Raw genomic sequence first — 23138 nt, forward strand, 5'->3', positions numbered from 1 at the left:
GGTTTTGGTGATATATATGCATATATATAAAACAAATGTTTGTGTATTTCTTCCTCTGTGTTTTACATTCATACTTTGATTGAGAACATGACTTTGTGTGCCGTTGAATGAACTGAAAATGTTTCTTCTGGGGCCATGGCCCTCCCTGGCCCCCCTTTTGGGGCACCACTGCAAAATTATACTTTAAAATTGGGTCTCATAAACTCTTTCAATTTCAACTAAATTTATATGTAACTTTACATTACAGTAAATCTGTTGATCACAAAATACCTTTTTTAAGTAGCTTATTATAATCAAAGCGTCCACCATCTCCTGGTCCTGTTTCGGACCAGGAGAGGTCCGAAACATTTGGCTCCATAAATCAGCCTGAGCTGAGCTGCAGCGTCCAGGGGCCACCCCGGCTCTGTGATCTCTACTTATGGAAGGGGAACGGCCCCCGGTTCGTATTTCACACGACACCGGACGACGCTTCTGCTCGTCCAACACGCCAGGCGTGAGGCTGTTGTCATGGCGACACGCGGCGGCGCAGATGCCAGCAGAAATCCCTTCCTGGCTGCCGACCGTACGCCGCCTCCCGTGAGATCCAGAAGCAGGATCCAGAAGGACGATGAGGAGCGGATTAGCGACGGCCAGACGCTCGCCGGTGTAAACAGACGGGAAAATGAGTCTGGTCGGTCCAAGGAAACAGGTGTTCACATGAGTATAATCACATGGCACACACAGAGAGGAATGGCCCACTTGTGGTCCAGAGAATGGGCCCCAGCTGGGCACAGTGTACATTACACAAACGACTGTTTAGAGCACCCAGGCAGCGGGCCTTCATCAGAGGATGTGACTGCTCAGCGGGACAAACAGGCCGATTGGATCTCTGTGATTGTGATAAATGAGCAGACTGAAATTAGAGCGTTGGGAAACAGGATAATTACAGATCCGGGCCTGCAGCGCAGCAGAACCGGCCCAAACAGAAACGGCAGACCTTCAGAGCTGCTTGGTGGCGTGAGCAGAAAGACGGAGAGTTTTGCAGAAATCAGACGGGTGTTTTTTTTCACTTCTGTTTGACACACACAGAGTTTAGAGAAGCAGTGTTTCTGGTGTCAAAGACAAAACAAGATGTGAATGATGCCAGCACATGCTGATACGTTCTGGTACAATCTGTGACCCAGTCCAATAACTAGGTCAGGACTTTCTGATAGCAGACTGACCCAGACTTCCTTCAGTCCTCAGCTCATCCTGGTACTCTACTGTTTCTCTTTTTTCATAAGGTTAAATATTAATAATCAACCAAAACTGGATTTGGTTGATTAACTGACTGTTGCCTGCAACAATCCTATGGTACCTGTTAGTGTCTAGAATTTACAGGGTTTTTCGTTACGCGCTGTGACCCTCAGTCACTCGCCGTTTTTCGTCCTGCACGGGGCTCCGTACACCTCTTTCACGGAATGAGGTGTAGCAGCGTAGCTGCTAACGCTAACGTCAGCATCCTCAGTCTACATTTCTAAAGAAGCTCCACAAATGATCAGGAGTTCCTGGAACTCTGGGCAGCTTTGCTCCAATCTGGTGGTTGAAGAGCCTGAAGGACAAATTAAAACCATAAATGTCTTTGCTGTTCAGCTCCTCTGACTGTTCATTCAGTAATTTAGCAGCAGACGGGGGGGGGGGGGAATTGAGCTGAAAATGTTGCTTATTTTGTTTATATGTAGGTTTTGATTAAAATTGTGCTTCAATAATTAAAAATGCAGCAATTAACTCGATTTTAAAGTAATAATAAAGTCCAATCACTAATAAAAATAAACATCTTTGTCAATGAGTTCATCTTCAGGAAGCAGAAGGGTGCTGTGATAAAATCCATCTTCACAAGAGGAAGTAAAAGTAAAAAAAAAACTGCTTTACAGCTTCTGGTAAATTTCTGTTCAAAACCTAAACTGAACTTCCTGCAAGGGGCGGCTGGACAAACTGGATACCTAACGGCAAGAGCTGCATAAAACCTGAAATGTCTTCAAGGCAGGTAGACCTGAAGTAGAAGAAGAGCTGCAGCAGCAGCAGCAGAAGAGCTGCAGAAGAGCTGCAGCAGCAGCAGCAGAAGAGCTGCAGCAGCAGCAGCAGAAGAGCTGCAGAAGCAGCAGAAGAGCTGCAGAAGCAGAAGAGCTGCTGGCTGACCTGCAGCAGATATCAGAAGTGTGAGGAGCAGCTATCTGGTGTTGCAGGTTTCTGTGAAATCATTCTGCATTTCCGTGCAGATGAAATGTGCTGCATAAACTCACTTCCTTCACAGTTGGAAATAAACCTACTGAACTTCCTGATCTGTCGTCGGAGAGTTCATGCAGTAACTGTCGGCTGGCTGTTCGCAGATAATTAGAGGATGTTACATTATAAATAACATTTTAGTTTTGGAGTAAAAGTTTTTCAACAGAAGCTGAAAGCTTGGAAACTTCAGTGACTGAAGATCTAGACTTTATATAAAGTTTGTCTTTACTTTGACTGCATAACAAGAACAACTAAAACATTGAGTCACCATATTGCGGTTATTGGCCAATTATCCACAAGCTTGACATGATATCATGACAATAATAACAGATGTTCATTGCTGTTATATTTAACATGATTTGTAACATCAGAGCTTTCTGAAACTTTCAGCTCTTTATTACAAGACAAGAAGAAAAAAATTAATAAATATTTATTTTAGCTGCAAACTATCTTGAGAAACAAATGTCAACCCTGTGTTAATGTGTGCAATATCTGCTTTGCTATTACATTTCAAAAGTTATGCATTTAAGCTCTTCTGGCCAATAATACATGTTTTAAATATTATAATTTATAAATATATTTTATTATAAATAAACAGCTACATTCAACAAATTAAAATGTGCTTTGTGCTGGGGTCCATTTGGGAGATTAAAAGTACATTTTGAAAACCATTAAGCAGATATTAAACATCTCATTACGCCTGCAGTTCTGTGATCAAATGTTTTTACTGATCTGATGTTACATTATAATATTTTGTGGTTTTATAGTTGTAAGCAGAATATAACAATAAAAATGAACATTTTAAAACATTTGTCATTATGTAGTTAATCTATATGTGTTTTACTTAACGTGCTAAACAAACTTTCCAATAATATTCTAATTTATTAAGTGTTACTCTGTTCTGGATATGTGTAAAATACAAAGATTATTAATATCAATGAATAAAAAGTAGCAAAAAAAATTTAAATTAACATTTTTATACATTTTTTAAAATTAATTTACAATATAAACCATAATTCATCTTTATTTTTCTTTAGTATAATCTTTTATGTTTCCAACATTTTTTATTCACAAAATATGCCTATTTTTTTTCCAAATAAAGCGATTTATACGGTGGATTTTACTGTGAGCTTTTATTTTGTTAATTTTACTGACTTACTTTAGGGTGACGTCATATTTGTAGCGTATCGGAGTAGTGGGCGGGATCAGAATGTCACGCTGACCAATCAGCGGCCGTGTGAGCAGCGGAGCGCCACAGCCAGTCGGTGTGGAGTAACAGTCGGTCGGAGCGGAGCAGAAAGCTGTGCTGCGCCTCTCGGACCAATTTCTGCGTGTTTCTCCGTGGATGTGGCTCCGGATGGATCGGTAATTGAAAGACGAACTTCCTCTGGTCTGCTGTCTTTTACACGAGTCGCTGTTGATCGTCTTAAACCGGATATTTGTGATTTTTGTTTGGGATTTGCAGCGATAAGAAGCAGGATGAAATATAAAGTAAGTACGCGATTGGTTACTTTCTGCCGCCGCTTCTGTCAGAAACATTTCTGCTGAGTTTCTGCTTGAGTTTTGATTTTTAAAGTCCCAAACCTTTAAAATACGAACAGATTTTTTTAAAACAAATGAGTAACTTCACAAAGGAAATGATGACAGTTTTTCAAACTGTAGCTGATGTGGTTCAGAGCGCAGGTTTAAATTTGCTGCTACCAGAGGCGCAAGTATGAAAAAACTCCCCCCAGTTGGAGCTGAAGCCACCAGGGCCCCCACGTTAAAAACTAGAAACTGGAGCACAGTCCGGGCCTGGACTCAGGTTTTACTTTGGCGTGGCCAGCTGCAGGAACGAACCTATAATCATGTGGGCTGGATGATGAGAGTTAAAGCCTGGAAATATATGTGACGCCATCCAGAACCTCAGTAAACTGCAGCAGAGGCAGAAAAATGTTTTTTTTTTTTTAAATTAGTGAACTCAAACTGATGCTTACTTCTAGATCTTTGGTGGAAGAAAAACACAAAGATCACTGCAGACAATATAAAACTGAAAAACTACAGTAATGGCAGCTGTTTTCTACACTCTCAACAGTTTAATAATTATTAATGACTTTCATCAATAGCTGTAATAGCTTTATTATTATTTTTTGTTTCTAAAATCCAGACTAAATTTAAATTTTTTAAAATGTATTTAATTTACCTGAATTTAATGTAAATTTACATTACATTAATATAACACCTGTTATATATGAATATATATATATATTAATGTAACAGGTGTTATATTAATGTAACAGTTCTTCATCTTAACGGATAATTATGTTTTAAACTTTTGCCTATCATAAAAACTTGTTCTGGACACATTTTGTAAAAATACTGTCCGACTTATTAAAGTTTCTATTAACTGTAGAAACGTCTTGGCCTTCCTTTGTTCTTTAAGGGAAAAGTATTGATCTGTTTTGATATTTGTGATCACATTACACAAAAAACTTGAATTATGATGACATTTCCGTGTAAATAGATGAAAGATTGAAAATGAAAAGCAAATTTGTTTGAAGATATAAATAGGTTTGGTCTACCTAAATATTACCAACAGTGAGGATCGCCTGCAGGTGTAGCTGATTAAAATCTATGAAATCACCATTTAAAATAGCGTAGCTTGTGGTTAGCTTGTCATGCTACTCTCACAGTTGTTAGAAATGATCCACATTCTGTTTGTAATTACTGATTTCTCTCACCCTACAAACAGTTTAAAACAGAATAGTGTAAAGGCCAGGCAGCTGATCACAGATCTGTAAAACACCTGAGGCGTCGGTCCTGATTTCGACCGGAACCCAGAAAAATCGCAACATATTAGGGGAGAAAAAATAAGAATCACATAAGAATCACAATTCTTATTTACTATGATTCAGAGTCTATTTAAAAACATAAAAAGTCTGCTGGCTGCCGGCCTCCATTTTGTTGCAAGGTGGGATGTTCAGACGTTGCCATGGAGACGGTACTGGAACGTACGGCTACGTGGAAAGCACCAAAACAAGGAGGAAACTACAAAAACGAAAGAGATAGATTTAACTGGATCAATCTTTGTTGAAGGAAAACATTTGGACTCATTTTAGGTTTTTTTTACAAAATTCCCGGCTTGACATTAGAACTTCAGGAACGTCGTAAAGGGGCGGAGCCAAGGTACGCCGTTCCCTCCAGTACAGAGCTCTGGGAGGTGTGCTGTGATTGGTCAGGGGTTTGTGACCATGTTTTATGGAGAAATGTTGATATTTCTCTTCAGCGAATCTGATTCCAGTATCTGGGTTTTGTATCAGGGTGAAAGGTGTTAATCCAGTGCAGTGAGAAAATCTGCAGTTTTTACAATTCTTTACTAAATAACTACAAAGTGCAGACGTGGCCTGGTGGGCGGGTCACAGCGACTGATTTTAAGACCTTTGTGGAGGCAGATAAGATCAGTTTCACATGCAAGTATCGGCTGATCGCCAGTCTCCCAAATTAAGGAAATCTGGGCCGATTTATCGGTGCATATAATGGTAGGAAAGTGGATGAAAGGTTCTTTACGGTTCATTACAGAAGAGCTCAGCTCAACCTCCTGCACCGGATCCTTATTATCTGATCAGAGTTAAACTTTGTTCTGGTTTAAACAAACCACTGCAACTGAAGCAGGCGGGCCCAGAAGATGGCCGCAGTCGATGCACGTCGGCCATTTTTCTGTTATGAAACGCGGATGATGAAGATGTTGTCCTGATCATCTTCATCATCCACTTGTCTTAGTTTATACATCTTTGGTGTTTGCATAACAGGAAGTTCTCTGTTTTTGCAGTTCATAGCCTTTAGCAAGCTGCTGGAGCTGTCAGAGCTGCCAAAATGGATTTAAAATTAGAAATTCAAATAATAATTATACTGTTAATTTCTGGTTTCCACTAGAGAAAAACAAATAATCAAAATATATTTTTGTAAAAAAGGGATGTGAGCAGCACTTTAAGACGATTATTAAAAGAAGGCACGAAATGTATTTTCCATTACATAGATATTACTGAAACATAGATAAAACTGAATTGAGACAAACAAGAACAGGAAGTGGGTCAGTCTTTCTGTGAAAAAGCTTCCTATGATCATCGTAGCTTAATAAACGGGTCTCAGGTCTGGTTTCAGTCAGAACCGCTGGATGTTTGTGGTTGTATTTACTGCAAAACTAAAATGAAAGCCAAAACATGAAGGAGATAAAAGATGAAATCTTAATTTTCTACTGAACATTTTCCACTTCAACAATTGGTCAGTAAAAACTGATCCATCTCCATCAACTTCCTGTGCTGGAGGACCAAACTTGCACCATTTGTGGGTCTCATAAGGCCCACAGGCCACACTTTGAACAGCCCTGATATTGGTACTGCAGGTTTCCACGTTTTTATCCAGACATTTTTAACCAATCAGAGGCCAGCTGAGCTTCATATCAAACACCAGGAGCTTCAAGGTTTCCTCTCTGGGTTATTGGATCCAGAACCATCGTCCCGGTCCTGCTGAGTCACGGCCCTGTTGCCTGCACCTTAATCACAGGCCAGCAGGAGGAGGAGGATGGTTTGGGTGTGAGCGTCTCCATGGTGACAGTGGTCATGGTAAACAGGGAGACTTATCAGTGGAAGCCGAAGAACACCCTGTGCTGACAATAAACACGTTCCCGTCACACCGCATCACCAGAGGAGTCCAGTAGGGCGGCGACATTTGGACTCGGCCACTCAGGCGTCACAGCAGGATTATTCGGTTCCAGCTGGTCCCAGATCAGCTAAAGAGGGTCAGAATTTCCTACGTCCATCCGGACTGATCCGCAGCGACACAAACAGAAGATCATTCACAGAAACTTCAGGAGTTTATTAGAAATAAAACCATAAACCAGCTGAAACATTAAAGATGAACATGGGTAAAAAACCATCCAGAATAAGAAATTAAGAAATGAAATGAGATAAGATGGGAGTTCACAACTTTATCCTTTATGTTCTTTATGTTTAACTCCATCCATCCATGCATGCATGAATTGCTAAAATCTGTGAATAGTTGAAACTCCTAAAAACACTTCTGCCTATTTTAACAATTAAAACACCAAATACACCTTAATATTTATTAATACGTGCAGTGGAAGCCATCTTAGCACTACCACAGAAGCTAACATCTACAGTCTTCCTTATCTTCGGGTTCAGCGAATCAGTGTGAAGCATAACGAAAGGCACTCCAGGATTGGATGTTTCCAAACATCAGCCAATAGTGTTTCAGTTAGCATTCTGTCTTGGTATTTTAGCTTCCTAAGCTGTATTTTCTTGGGATGAAACTACAAATCATGATTAATCAATTTTTGAAATAATTGTCAATGATTATTTCATTGCCAATAATTAATGAAAACAATGCAGCAACAATGCTGATGGCCATATATGGCTGCAATAATCAGGAAGTAAAGGTTGCAAACTTTTACTTTTTTGTAGGGGAGAGCCCTCCCCTACAAACTGGAGGTTTGGATTTTGAAGTTTTGCAAAAACGTTTTTGCGAAATTGAGAAAACTATTTTGTATTTTGCCATTTCCATCAACCTTGAAGCAATACTTCAAAATATGCTTAAAATGATGAAAACATGGCAGCTGAAAGGTCACAATACACTTATCACTGAAAACACCCAAACACCACATGAAACCCAGATTTTGAGAGTGTTTCTGCTGCTGTGATGCTCAGGTCAAACTGAACATCACCATGTTCAGTTTGAACATGGTGATGTTGAGATCTGGCTTCCCTGGAACCTTCTCATTCTCTGCAGATGATGTAAGTGTTGCAGAAATAGCTGCACAGTCACAGCCAGGAGGAGCGATTAGGCGAACCCAAACTCAGTGTTTCCCTCTGAGTTTCTTGGGTTCAGACTTCAGGCAGTGGGCCAACATAGCTGGAGGAGCGTTGACATTGTTCTGAGAGCGAGGAGGAGGAGGAGGTGCTGAAAGGGGCTGCAGAAATGAAAAAGGGGGTTGGGGTGGGAGGTCGAGGAGCTCCCTGGGAGAATAAGAGCATTCCAGGCGATGGTTCATGGGAGGCTGGTTCAGAAGATGCACCGATTGTTTCAAGGTGCCCCCCTTTACATTGTTAACGAGCCGTTTCTTTTCTGCTCCTGTCTGCTTCAGTGTTTACGTGTCGGAGCAGTGGTTCCTGAATGAGACGCTTGTTTTCAGCTCAGAGGAAACCAGAGGTCGACCCTCCAAACCAACAGTTTCACACTAAATAATCCAACCTGTAATGTGGCCAAGATGCATCTCAGCTCCTGTATCAGTGACGAAAGCAGCAGAAAAGGGTTTAGCAGTTCTGATCGGTTTAAAGGAGCCTGGAAGGAAGGTTTGGTGTCATTATTGACACCTGAGCAGGATTGGACTAAAATGTCATTTTTCTGACTACATATGAACAGAATAATGCTGAAAAGCGGTTTGCCTGCCGGTTAATCAGTCGTGTTTCCTGCTGCTGTTTGACCCATTTTCCTTCAAGCTGCATCATTCAGCTACAGAAAAGCAAGGATGATAACACAGGTGTGTTAGGTCAACAGTCAGGTTCTGTTGAGTTGTAGGCACTGATACCGGACCAAAACGGGTCTAAAGCTTTCATAAGAAGTTTTTTTTTTTTTTTTTTTTTTATACCAGAAATGCACCAAAAGATTGACCAGGCATCGGAATCAGATGGTTTTTGCTCAACCAGCTTTGAAGCTTCATTTTCAGTTGGAATCAAACCTACTGAAACCAATTTCACAAGGTTTTCCCTGTCCGGCAATCTTAAGAACGCTCTGATTATCCAGATGGCTCTAAAGATTTCGTAGTGGACATTCCTGCTATGTGCTCAGAGCTATCCGGTACTTTTGGAATAACGTTGGGACCGCTCCCTCCTAAAATCTGGAATATTCAACGTGTTGAATTGTAGAATGTGATGGAAACATGGAGTGGATCCCAAATACAGAAGACAAAGCAGCTGCCAGGGTGAAGCAGAAAGTCTGGAGGATGTTGGAGAAGTCTTTGTATCGTTTTGTTCTCTGTTAAAGATTGTCTACAAACTATCACCATTGCTTCTTTCTGGTTGGTCATATTTATTTCTCTGAACTCACATTTGGTCTCAAAGTTCTGCGAGATTTCCCGCCTGACATCTAATGTCAGCGAGTAAAATCGGTTTGTGCTGTGCTGCAACTGTAGAACCAATATTTTATCACCGTGTGTCGGTTCTCATAGGTTTTGAAAATCGACCGATGATTTTAAAATCTTAAAAAGTTGACCGGTGTGCAGGTTTCCTCTCCAGTTATTCACGAGTAGTTTCATTTTTCTGTTTATCCAGGATTTGATCAAAGAGATAATCTTTTATCGCCTGTCAGGTTTTGAAAATCGGCCAATAATTTTAAAATCTTGTGGGAAGTGAACCAGGCTTAACTCTGTAAAGGAACCAACAACGCATTTACTTGTAGTTTTAATTTTATGCGTCTCCTAAAAGTTGTAGATATAGTTTTAAATGTTTTCTGTCCAGCTTCAGATATTGACCCAGATCCCTCTGGTTTTTCATGCGTCTCATGTCAAACACCCTGAACTCCCTCTGAGTGATTACAGAGCCGGTTGCTTGTTGTCCTGATAAAAGTGGGAATGTTGAGGGATTCATCCCAGACGGACTTGGCGGTCTCGGCGACTCGTCTTTGTGTCTCTGACATCTCTGCGTAGCGTGAAATCAGAGGGACACTGCAGTGAATCTCCGGCTCATTGGGTATTCCTGTATGCTAAACCATCCAATGTGGCCCCGCGGAGATACCACTCAACATATTTCACATGTCAGCTAATGCCCCCCCACGGGGATTACTGTTGGTCTCCAAGGGTTACCACGATGCTGAGGCGCAACCTCGCCTGGCATCGCCGCGAAGCTGGGAAATAATCCTGCAGGGAGGCTCTCAGATCATCATCCAAGCTGTAAATCACTTCAGGACAGACGTCTGTCGCAGATTTAATGTCTTCCCGCTGGAGTCCCAGGATGAATCGTTGTTTCCTCGGGACCTAATGACAGCTTAGAGAGACGGAGAGGAGTCCGGTCTGTTTGCAGGAAGAGCTGCAGGGCGAGGAGGGAAAACTACATTGGAGTTTATGTGGCTGTAAAATCTGCAGAAAAACACAAAATGAGAGGAAGAAGAAGAAGAACCTGCTGAGCCTGGATTGTTTCCTGTGATTGAAGGAGTTGCAGCAAAGCAAACATCCTGTTTCATCAGGAGCTTAACGGCTCCAGACTGACAGCAGGAACCCATCAGAGGGACTTTTTATAAAACCATACATCTGAAAGTTGTTCCCATTTGAAAACCTGAATTCAGCAACAACAGAGAATTTCAAAACATTTTACAAAAAGAACAAACAGAAATTCTTCCTTTAGTATGACCATTTAATGATAAATTTAGTGAGATTAGGCACGTGTTCTGAACGTAGGTTATTATTTTTAATATTTTTGTCCTTTTATTGGGCAACATACCGCTCTGGGGCCCTGGTATCCGCGGAGGTTAGCGATGACAGCTGGCCACTAAAATCCAAGATATTGCAATGTTTTTTTTTGCTTTAGAAATATCACATATTACCGGAATTTTGTGATAAATTTTAAAAAAGAGAAAAAAATCAGTGGCCCTGAAATGTCCACCCGCTTATGCATAATAAACATGTCTCAATGACAAATTCCTTAAGGTGAATAGAAAACATCCGACTGCATATAAAAGCTGATATATGTTTGGTGTGAAAAAGTCCAAACCAACAGAAGAATGACCAGAAAACGAAGCAAAGTGCATTTTCTTCGTCTGTCCTCTGAGCTCTTTGGTTTGTAGTTTATTTTTGACTCAGATTTTCTCCTGATTTGTTGACTTTCTGGTTTTTGGAGACGATTGTATGGAATTGCGTAAACTGCTGCTCTATCGGGCCTTTTAAAGTCTGAAGCTGTAATTTAGAACAGATTTTCATGTTTAATTGCTGTTATATTTAGTAAGATATTAGAAAACCCAGCACAGCCTAATTAGCTCATGTGTTGATACTCATGATAATCTACAGTGGGAGCAGAATCTGGATAAATGCTAAACATGGAGATATTTTCAGACTAAATTTCGTATTTCAGGTTTTCCTGCTGCAGATGAAAACATCTGGAGAGACTGAAGCAGTTTTCTGGTGAAGATTTTAAGCTGAACTGAGCTAAAAGCTGCTGCTGCCTGTTTAAAGGCAGGAGGCTGGATGTAAATAAGTGATTCAAAGTAAAGTGGGTGAAGATGTGGGACAGAGTTTACCCACGTCATGACTTGGCTCCTGAACATACAGGTTACAGCTGCATATGTTGCCTTGTTGCCAGGGAAACTCCCTCCTCTCGTCATGATTACGCTGCAGCGATGAGTTTGTGGCTCGGCTTCACATCCTGTTGCGGACCTGCCGCTCTGACACTGCAGGGCGTGGAGGTTTCCTCTGCAGCCAGCGGGGCCCAGACATGTTTACTCTGGGGACAAAGGCGGCTTTTTATGCTCACACTGACAGGAGTTTTCTCTCTTCTCCAGTTTAAACGCCCGAAAGGCCAAAAGTGACGTAAAGATCAACATTGAAGTGATTTCCTCTGAGCAGCAAGCGCTTCCTTCTGCAGGAGCTGATATTTAATCTTTACCCCAGAAGGTTTGAAGTTATCATCTATTTATTACTTGTTGTAAATATCAAACAGAATATTTCTATTTCTGGGGTTTTACTCATGCAGATTGCTATCCGTCATCATCTATACCCACTAGTCCTTAAGGGTAATTTAGACCGACCAGTTAAACGATCAGTTGTGTTTTTGAAGTGTGGGAGGAAGCTGGATTACCCACAGAGAACCCCTGCATGCACAGAGAGAACATGAAACAGGGAGCAGCGCTACTGTTTGCACCATTTGGCAGAAAGGCATTGATAACACCCGATTCAGATTTATATCCATTCTTATCGTTTTTTTAATGTGCATTTTGAAGTATCGCATTAGAAAAAGTCACAAAATTCAAATTAACTTTTTCAATTTAGCAAAAGACATTTTTATGCTCGCTTGAGATGGTTTTTAGCTTTTATGAAAAAGAGTTAATGTGATAACAGGGGTGGAAACACATTTGCTGAATAAGTTCTAACGTAGCAAACGCTCCCATTCACTGGTGGCTCAGTGCCTTACCAGAGGCATCAAACTCTGAGAATTTTCAAAGTCCAAACTTCCAGTTGGAGGGCAGGACTCTTTCTCCATGTTAGTTGGCAAACTCTACTTCCTGTTTGTTACCGCCACACATCAACATCTGATGAAAATACACTTTACATTTACAGTACCAGTAGATGGAAACAAAACTATTTTGCCTTTTTTTGTGACATTTTAAACCTTCATATTCACATATTTCTGGTATGCCCATAAATCTGACGCACAAGCAACATCCGCATGCGAGAGACGATTAATTAATTTAATCTCTAATGTTTTAGAACTCCTGAAGAAAATCTTGTTAGATTTTTTAGAGCATCGTGAATGCTGCATGAACATTTATGCTGGATTTATTGCACAAAAAGCTTTTGGATATATCTGGGGCACTCTTGATGAAAGTCAGTCTAATTTATAAAAACAAGCCAGATAATAATTGAGTCACTGCTGATGATGATCTGTCCACTCACAGTTCTTTTGCAGTCAGAGGCTTAAAACTGCTGAATGAACTAAAACTTCCACTGATGTTCAGATTTCTGTGGTTTTAACTCAATGCTGCAGAGCTCTGGGCGTGCCGGCGTTATGAACAACACGGTGAAGAGGCTGATCGGGTGCCAACGAGCTTTCAGATGATATTCTGTAGAATAATGTCTCATTATTTAAATTTAAATAACTGAACCTGATGACAGAGGCTTGATAAAACCTCATTCTGGTGGAGCTTCCAGAGCCTGTGTGATCTGAGACCAGGTAGCCAGAAACTTTGCTCTGCCCTCAGAGATAAAGCATTGCTTGTTTACAGTCGGTTGCGACTCTTTGTGCTGTATTGATTTATGGTTGGTTGCGTAAGGCGATATTGGCTGTATTGTGTCACGTCCCCTCTAAAGCCTCTGTGGTGTAAAGATGTTAACACATGGCAGTCGGTTACGAAAATGGTCCGAGCTCGGAACAGCTTCCCAAGAGCCTGCCCGACCAGAACCTTCACACGGCCCATTTATCTGAACCGGCTCTCACCCGCAGCAGGCCTCACTCCGAGGAGCGGCTCGGAAAAGTCATCAGTTCCTCATTACCGTCATTATTATAATTATGTTCTATATTAAGGCGCAGAAACGAGGCCAGATGAGAGTGTGTGAACCACCGGCGGGACACGTGCTGCAGCGGTGCGGCCCGTTCCATCCCGCCGACGCACCCCTCGCCCTCTTGGCAGAACGGACCGCCGCTTTTAGGAGCAGGTTGTTTGTTTGGGCTCAAAACAGAAGAGTGCTGATTGCCATGGGAACCTGGGTTGTGTGTTTGGAGAAATCTTCAGCCAAAGCCGCCTTCATCCTGATGAGAGGAAACCACCCAGAACGCTTACTGAAAGAAAAAGGTGGGGTTCATTACGTAACGGCTCTCCTTTATTTCTGGAAAAGTTCAAGCAGAGCTGGCAGCCAATCAGAACACAGCAGCACCGTGTTGACGCAGACATCGGATCAGAGCCAGGTCCATTTCTTCCTGTACTAAAGGAGGGAGGTGTCATTTCTCTTTCACTTGGATTAATTTCCTCAAACACGTCTGAACTCTACATCCTGCCACTCTTCTGATTTTACTATAAACTTGACCAATCAGAAAGGACCATACCTCCCAGTTCCAGTTCAGCAAAGTCCGTCTGTTTGTTTTCGTGATGGTAGGAGACCAAAGAGGAGTCTAATGGTTGCTATGGAGACATGATGAATAAAGTTGAAAGTGGTTCATGAGTGCTGTGTTGCAACTGTAGGACCAAATCTGTAATTCCTACAATATTTTACTGTCGTGTGTTGGGTCTCTCAGGTTCTGAAAATTGTCCGACAAACTTAAAATCTTAAAAAGCAGACAGGTGTGCTGGTTTCCTCTCCAGTCATTTCTACATGGGTAGATTCATTTTCTGTTTATCCAGCGGCTGCTCAGCCTGGGTCTTTCTGCATGGAGTTTATATGGGTGGGTTTTCTCCAGGTGGACTGACGACCTGTCCAGGTTGTACCCTATCCTCTTATTTCCTCTTCTTCTTGCCATTCGTTTCTCCAAAACAGAACCACTGAGCCATTGTTTGTTAGATTTGTCAAATATTTGAAAAACCATAAGATTAATCCTGATCTGGATGCCTCTAGCCCTGTAGTTGACCCATTAGGTGCTCTAGTTTGGTTTGTCACCAACAGTTTGGGCTTCCTTAGATGAAGATCTACACACTGTTAGGACCTTGCAAACATTGGCTTGTTTACTCGGTTCTGATTTGCACATCTGGACTCAAACCCAAACAGGTTTGTTAGCGTAGCAGCTCAGATCGATAGATCTTCAGACAGATCTGTTGTTTTTACAGCCAACAACCAGTTCAGACCAGTTAAAGGTCATGTTTACTGCTTCACACCAAGCCTCAGATATCATCTTTGAAATCCACCGTTCACCATCTGCAGAGATGCTATAAAAATGACGATGATTCATCAAGTGACGTCGTCTGTTCTGTTTACCTCCCTAATCAAAAAAAGAGCCGCAGTGAGAAGCTGTGAAAATGTGTCAGACTATTTCCTTTGGGATCTCTGCGGTCTCCAGACTCATCACAACTGATGAGGTCCTACGTTTTGGTGGGCGAGTTTTTCTATAAACTCAAAACGAAACTGGCTGGTCTGAACGACGTCACAGAGGTTCAGAAATTCATCAGAAACTTCTGACACTGTGGGGCAAAGATAATGAAGGTGTTCACCAGAGACTGAGACGACTTTAGTTCTGCCAGTTTGCCAATGAATACTCTACTGTATCCATACTTACTGCATTTTCCTTCCTGTGGTCTGGATGTGTAGTTCTTGAGCTTTATGAGGGCCTTTTATGTGGACTTTGGGGAGGCAGTTACTAATTTTCAGTCCAAAACTAGAACATTTACTGGGATTACTTACCAAGCAGAATTACAAAGACCTAAAAAGGTTAAATGTAATGGATATTTCAGGTGCTTACTTGAGGTTTTCCCCTAAATCTTGCAAATATGACTTTCAGATTCTGTTGATATGCTTATGGTGGACATTAAGACTAGACTCTTATCAATGCCTGGGTGTTCACCTGAACAATAAACTGCTCAGGACTCAGCTGACTACCTACTGAGGGCTTTGGGAGTGCAGGGGGCGATGTTGAAAATCTTTCTGCATTCGAAGTCTTATAAAGGAGCATTACCGCAGGTCCTTCCCTTCCTCCCCACAGCTGTTTGATTCTGTAATCATCACTGCTCCCAACAAACTCAGAAACTCAGTGTTTACATCCCTGCTGGTATCTGCACAGTTGTAAAGTTCTTGTGAAACACTATTTTTGGTTTACTGAATTAGAATCTGTTATTTGTGGCTTCAGGAATAACTTAATTGGAGTTTGAAAGGTTTTTTGGAAGATTTGCTTGTAACGTCTCCAGAGTAAAGACTCCTCTTCAACATGTAAAAAGGCATAAAAAACTTTTGCTTATACTCTTCATTCCTGATGTCAGATTTCCTAAGGGGTAAAATTACTGATCATATCTAAAATAGCTAATGGGATTTGTCCAAAGAACTGCTTCCAGTGCAAGTTTAGAGCTGGTTCTTACTTAAAATCGGTGGAAAACTGGCACTACCTTTGCAGTAATATTCCACTGAGTAAAGAATGTGAGAATCATGTGTGGGCTAGTTCACCTTCTGCCTGTTTAGAAAATATTAAAAGTCCTTTATCGTGTGGCATTCGTGGATATAGACTCCTGGTTTACTTTTTTTTTTAAATATCATTTTATCTTTGGTTTGTTTGTATTTTGGGGTTTTATGTTTTCAATGCACAAAGAAAAGTTCCAGAACCGACAAGAAATTGAACTTTGGCCAAGAAATTTGGTGAATTTAACCCCAGAAAGAATTAAAACGGTGTCATCTGCATAAAAACAAACAAAGTTACAAAAACTCACAGTGGTGTAAACTGAGTGGTTAGAGATGGTCTTGGCTTTAACACCTTTGGGTTTAACATCTACTGCATGTTTAACTAAAGAAGATGAGCAGATTGTTGCGGCTGACAAGGCGGGTGATGGGTCGAAGTTTCTTTTACACCTTCCCTCCTACTAGCTTTCATCTCAGGAGTACATCAATCACAATGGTGTTTTTTTAGCTCTGTTTCTGCTTCGGTTTCAGTCTGTGTGCATGGTGTTAGTGATACTGGCAGCGAGTTACAGAGCTGCAGAGGCATAATGAAGGCTCTTCTTCTGTCTGTGGATTACTTGATTTAATTTCTGCTGTGAGTGTCCTGCACAGAGAACCTGTAGGTTTGACAGACTGCATCCTGTTGACTTACAGGAGTCGACTTGCAGCTTTGCATTCAATGGGTGCAGCTTAAACAGAAAAATATTAGTGCCATCACCCGGTTACTTGACAGGAAACTCGATGATCTGTGTGACGTTGCACCTCTCAGGTCTGGCATTGGGTGTTTAATCTGTCACGTTAAAAATTTTTATGTGACAGATTTGAGAAAAAACTATTAGTAAAGACTGCTTTATGTCTGGTTCATGTCGGTTTTTGTCCAGACTTCCTCCTTCAGACAACTTTAAGAACTTCCCTACCACAGGGATTTTTTGCAACATAATCTGGGGATATTTTTCTGCCGTGTGTTCAGAATGATCCGGTGTGCTCAGAAGGTCTTTGGAACCTCTCTGATCTAAAATCAGGGACATTCAACATGTGTGATTGTCTTTGCCTGATATCGCAGCATGTGTGGTGTTCCCCAAGGACACCACACATGGACATTTCTGTATTCTAGGAATCCATAGTACAAAAGACAAAACAACTGCTATGGCGCACCAGAAAGTCCAGCTAACGTAGATATTTACCACAAACTATTGCCATGTTTGTTTACTCTGAACTCGTGTTTGATCTTGTGAGATTTCCCAACTAACACCTGAATGTTGGTGAGTGAAATCGGTTTGTGTATGGAGTGTCGTCTGGGCACCACAAACTGTACATAACATGTTATACCTAAGATTTTTTTATCATCATGTATCAAGTCTCTTAGGTTTTGAAAATAGGCCAATAATTGTAAAACTCTGCCTTGTGTAGTCCAAGCAGGTTAAGTTTTAAAATCCAAAGAATTGGAGAAAATCTGGTCTAAAATGTTCTGCTGTTCAAGAGTCGCCAGCCTGAGCAACACAACAATGCCTGGCACTCTTAGGATGCAGTTAAATCAAATAATCTTGATGTTAAAGCAGTTTTTCTCTAAATTGCATCAGCAATCAGAGGAACCAGTACTTGCTTCCTTGTGGATGACCCCTACGCCTCTGTCCCCATTGGCCAGCAGCCTCCACCCCAGGGTCCAGCTCAGAGTGGTTGTAGGGTGGATCCTACTGGCTGGGATCAGACAATAGGCAGGGAGACCCTGGCCCGATACGGAAAGGGAGATAACGGCCGAGAGTTTCACATGGGAACTACGTGGATTAGACTGGCAGAAAAGAGGAAGGTCAATGAAGATTCAAGAAAGCCTCGAACCAGCAGCAGCCACAAAGAAAGCTTCCTGATTACCACAGTCCTGTCATTCTGACTCAGGAGCTGACTTTAATAAATAAAAATTTACATTTCTGGTCAATCGGGGAGTAAGAAGGGTGCATCAAACTGTCACGCTTTGTATTTTAAATTGGACTTTCAGGAAACAACAAAGGGTCTGCTTATAGTTGAGTTAAATATAAAAGTGTTTGCTGTATATGTACTCTCTTCATATCTACAGCCGACGTTTCCTTGAGCAAGTCACGTATTTCCTAATTGCTCTTAATGGAGCGTGCAGGGTAAAGTGCAAGACTGTTGGACAGCTGCAAAAAGCTGAAGGTTCAAAAGAAGTATTCATGCACAGTTTCCTCCTTCACTGGTTAAAAAAAGGCTCAAGAACTGATGCATTTACTGCGGTAATTAGGCTTAAATGCCTTGCTCAGACCCAGCAGCACCGGCGGCGCCATGCTCAGGGGCTTTTCCTATCTGCAGGATCTCTGGGTTTCAGTTATTATCCCTGAACCTTCGTCGGACCTTTGGAGAACCTGTTTCCTGAAGCAGTGCGTGGGATAAGAGTAGCCCTCCAAGTTCAGGTTTGGTTTAAAAGGCAAGAAGTCAGTTCAGTGTTTAAAATCTGGAGGTCAACTTTCTCTGAATAATAATGTCTTTATACCAATTTCTGGATAATTCTGAACTCTGGAGCTGGTTAACTAGAAACTGGAATAATAAATCAGTCCAACTGTTTTAAAAAAATGCCATGAAGCAGATGGTACGACAGTAAAACAAAAGTTAATTGAGGTTTCATCCAGATTCACTCATGTTAGCCCAAGAACCATTGTAGAGCTGATGATCCAAGTGATCGTCACCTTGCATATCCAACCAGAGTCCCTCCCTCCTTTGGGAAAAGCTGTGGAAAACCTTCAGTTACTGCTCTCAGACTTGGACTAGGACTCTTGAAAACATCAAGCTGAGCTCTGATTGATCTAACAGCTCCTAAAATGGAAAATGAATTAAGGCAGCCATTTCCCAAACTACTGACCCTTTGTTGCAGAAACCCAAAGCTGTTCCTTCTTGGTGGTGATAACCCTAAAGAACTGCGATCTCTGTCTGCAGAATCTGATGGCCAAAGCGTTGTACGATAACGTGCCGGAGTCTCCCGAGGAGCTGGCCTTCAGGAAGGGGGACATCCTGACCGTCATCGAGCAGAACACAGGTGGACTGGAAGGATGGTGGCTCTGCTCTCTGCACGGCCGCCAGGGGATCGCCCCCGGCAACCGTCTGAAGCTGCTGATCGGCCCGATGTTTGAGGCCCAGCCATCGGCCACCACCCAGTCACCACCTCAGAGCCTCCAACAGACGACGACTTCGGGGGCCCAGGGCCTCTACAAGCAGCCGCAGGGAATCTACCAGGTTCCTGCAGGACAGGACATCTACCAAGTCCCACCGAGAAGCACCCTGGCTGCCGAGAGCCCACACAGCAAGGCGAGTCATTTTCATTTCCCTCAGCTAACCATAACCACTGCTCTCTTTATCAGGTAATCTGTCAGTCTGACTGTTGATTAATTAGATTCAGGATGAGAGACAATAATTTCCAGGTTTTCATTTTAATGAGAGGCCGGACCCGCTGATTTCTCTGAATAGTGCTTGATAAATGTCTCATTAACAAAAGCAGCTGCTGGAGTTAAAATGGTCTTCATCAACAGTTTTCCAGGTTTATTTTTGGCTGCTTTTTCATGCATTTGTTCAAGCAGAATTACAGGCTTTCCACTTTACCAGAATATTTTCTGAATGTTGTCAACAAATCATCAATGACTCGTATATTTCCACGTTTCCATGTGATTCAAACATTTGTTCCGCGAGAAAAATAAACTACATGGAATAAATGTTGTCCAGCCACGACAAAACTTAAGATCTGTGATTAAGATATTTGAGGCAGATTTACACTTTGTAATGAATTTAAGACATTCTAAGGCCTCAATTTTTTTATAAAGGAATTTGATACTTTCTAACAATGAGCAGAGTCCCTGGAATAAGGCTGACTCTTTCTGCATGTGCTCCAAAAGGTTGAAGAACTGCATCTAATTTTCCTAAGTGTGCATTTTGAGAAGTTTCTAGGTGTTTCAGGGAGAAGTTAAGAGGCTATAAACTTTAGAGATATTTAAATCCAAAGATGCAGCGTTTGCATCCATCATGACCGTAATTCAGTGGCAGGTCTGTGCTGAGACACAATGAGAAAATGTCCTCGTTTATCGAAGCGTTTAACTGGTTCCAGCACCTCAGACGCGATCGGCCCTCCAGGAGACGGATGGTAATTAGATGCTCTGTCAGTTTTTGGCGTCTTGAGGGTCTGTTTTTGATTCTTTTAAGACGATCTACTGCGGCCGTCATAGAAACGAGCTGGGTGCGTTTCCGAATAAACAGGCTGCCGGCGCCAGCAGCTTAGCGCTCGATTCGCTGCACAGCGACGGCTTAAAGGACACGTCTGTCAATCACTCCTGCAGGTTTAGCCCAGAGCTGGTATTAAGGTGGAAAATGAACGGCGTCTCTAATGAGTGGCTGCTTTGTGCTGTAATCCTGTTACTGTGCGGATGAGACGAGGTTCTGGACGTGTATCAGGCCCACGGACCAGTTTAGGGTGATTGTTCCTGTGATTTAAAGAGATAGTCCTGAGAAAGGCCGACTCTGCTGACCGAAAATCCACCGACCGGTCCAGTTAAAGCCCGTTGCCTACTGGATGTTGTTTTACTGGATTTAGATTAGACTGTTCAGTAGTGAGGTGAATCATCTGAGCTTTAAATTAGGATTTATTCATAGGAAAATTAACCAATTTAACGTTAAGATCATGAATGAATTGCTGTCGATTAAACGTTGTGGATTTTAATCAGATTATAATTGAATTAAACTGGAAAAAAACACAAAGCACAGAATTGAACTGGAATATAATTGATCTGATCAGAACTGTTGGTGGTATTTGTGTCGTACTGGATTTAACTGGATCGTCCTGAGTTTGATTTTAGTCTTTATTGGATTAAAACTAGGTTATAATTGCATTAAATGGATCAGAAAAAGGTGTTATGATATTATTGGACTGAATTAACAAGCATTGATTTAAAATGAGCTGAACAGCATTGATTTGGGTTGGTTTGAATTAAGCTGTGTTATATTTGGACAAACTGGAATGAATGGAGTAGGAGTGGTTTGAATTGATTTTAATTTAAATATTTCCTGCTGATTAAATCGAATTTTAATTTACTGAACATGAAAAATCAACTGAAATATGAACTGTACTAAAATTCATTTTGACAGAAACAAAACTTATTATAGCGAAGTGGATTGGTTTAAATGTATCTTTTGTATTTGATGAAAACTGGATTTAATTGGTTGAACTGGACAGGAATATGAGTCCAGTTGGGTTCAATAGTTTGAATTGTTCCTACCTGAATTCAAACAAACTGAATAAACTGAACAGGATCAGAAAATAAAAAGATTTCAGTCCTGAACTGAATTTTATTGGATGAAAATGAGTAGAAGTGAGGCTGGTTTCCAGCTGCTGAACCAGTCTTCCCAGTAATGACTGTACATTAAGCCCAGTAGCCACAGAGGAAAGGTTCTGCTGGTCTTTGTGTCCCGGTTCCTTCCAGCTCATCCAGTTGTTCAGAGGTTCTGATGTGGAAACGGACCCAGAGGTTTGATGTGCCTCCATACTGGGACTATACTGGGATCCAGAGCGCCGGGGTTCTGGGAGGCCTGCAGCTGATATCCTCTGTTTCCTCAGACTCGCCGCCTACAGACGGGCCGGGTTCAGAGTTCAGTTCAGCTCTTATCGGCTCTTCCAGACGCTTTTTTCTTTCTTCTCTTCCTGCTCCACTCCTTCCTCCTCCTCGGCGTCCCGACGCTGACCCAATCTGCTACTGCAGCAACAAAAGCTTTAACGATCGGCAGCACAAATTCAGGAAGTTTATGGGCTCCAGGGGCGTGTCATCGGGTTTGATAAAACTTCAGGTGACCGGATTGTTGAACACGATGATCTGAGCTTCGGATCCTCCAGACGTCTGAGATTCCTCTGAAGCTCATAAATCAGCTGAACAATCCGCTCTGCTCTGCGTTTCCCCCAAATGGAAACTTTGAAGCAATAAATGTGATCAAGTATTAGAGGACAGCCGGAGGAATGCAGGGCATGCTGGGCTGAAGGCATTCACAGCCTCTTTAACCATAAACTCAAACCAAAACAGATTCCTTCTCATGCCGAAGGAAACAAAGAAAACCGGATCGGTTCTGGAGACCAAAATATCTGTCTGAGAAATCAGACTGAACTAAACCAGCAGCAGTGCAACGGTTCCCAAACTTTCAACATGGTTTTAAAACACGTAAAAAATCTACTTTTAGACTTTTCTCACTTTTTATTCACTATTCAATAATTATTTCATTTGTTTAGCTTAAATGCTGCCTTATAACTTCTGATTTTAGTTGAACAGGAGTTCTTAGACATAAATAATATTCAATGTGGCCTTTATTAATAAATTCAATTATTTTTTCTAAATCGATACCTCTTTTACAGGAGAATGTCACATTTTATCTCAGAAACAAACTTCCTGGATGAATAAAAATGATTTAAAATTCAAATTAGCCAGGGGTATTTAGCATTACCCTCCAAAATATATTAAACATGGAGGAAAAATAACCCTGACCCCGCCGTCTCCTTGGCAGCATCATGCTGTGGGGGAGGAGAGGGAAACAGGCATGTTTCTGTGTCAGAATGGCTCAATTAAAATCCAGTTTAGTTCCTCCTGTCGGTCTCATTCAGAATGATAATCCCTTATGCTCTCAGTATGGTCGTCATGGCGATAAGCCCATCAGGGCCGCATCAACAGTACAGTATTCGTCCAGAGAACATCTAGGAAGATGTTTTTGCTAGCAGCTGTCATAAATTCTCAGTGTGCATGTGACTCGGATGATAAAGGCAAGAGGTCAAAGGTCTCTTAGAGAGTTGGAAGCACAGATAAGAGAGATTTGTGGGTAATACGGTATGATTGTTTCAACGTCCTGCAGCCGTAAAGCCGGCGTGCGCTCCAGGAGTCTCCAGACTGAACTGATTTTAGCCTCTGGTACTCCTGAGGCTAACAGCCTGGAAACATCCATCATTTCTTAGAAACTAAACGCTGGACTTAAGACACATCCAATAGCATTACAGATTACTGCAGCGACGGATTAAACTGCTGCTTTGATCACAGCAGAT

The 23138-nt window shown here is 41.7% G+C and overlaps 1 protein-coding gene across 1 annotated transcript in view; it reads left to right on the forward strand.

The window, feature by feature from the left end:
- The first annotated feature begins 3522 nt into the window (after positions 1-3522).
- The window catches only part of nedd9 (neural precursor cell expressed, developmentally down-regulated 9), a 31230-nt gene continuing 11614 nt past the window's right edge, over positions 3523-23138 (forward strand). The window contains exons 1-3 of the mRNA XM_005802857.2: positions 3523-3609; positions 3710-3735; positions 19016-19384. Coding sequence (XP_005802914.1) covers positions 3724-3735; positions 19016-19384 — 381 coding nt within the window. The 5' untranslated portion in view covers positions 3523-3609; positions 3710-3723. The remainder of the gene's footprint in view (positions 3610-3709; positions 3736-19015; positions 19385-23138) is intronic.

Source organism: Xiphophorus maculatus, chromosome 13, assembly GCF_002775205.1.
Source record: "Xiphophorus maculatus strain JP 163 A chromosome 13, X_maculatus-5.0-male, whole genome shotgun sequence".
NCBI classification, from domain to species: domain Eukaryota; kingdom Metazoa; phylum Chordata; class Actinopteri; order Cyprinodontiformes; family Poeciliidae; genus Xiphophorus; species Xiphophorus maculatus.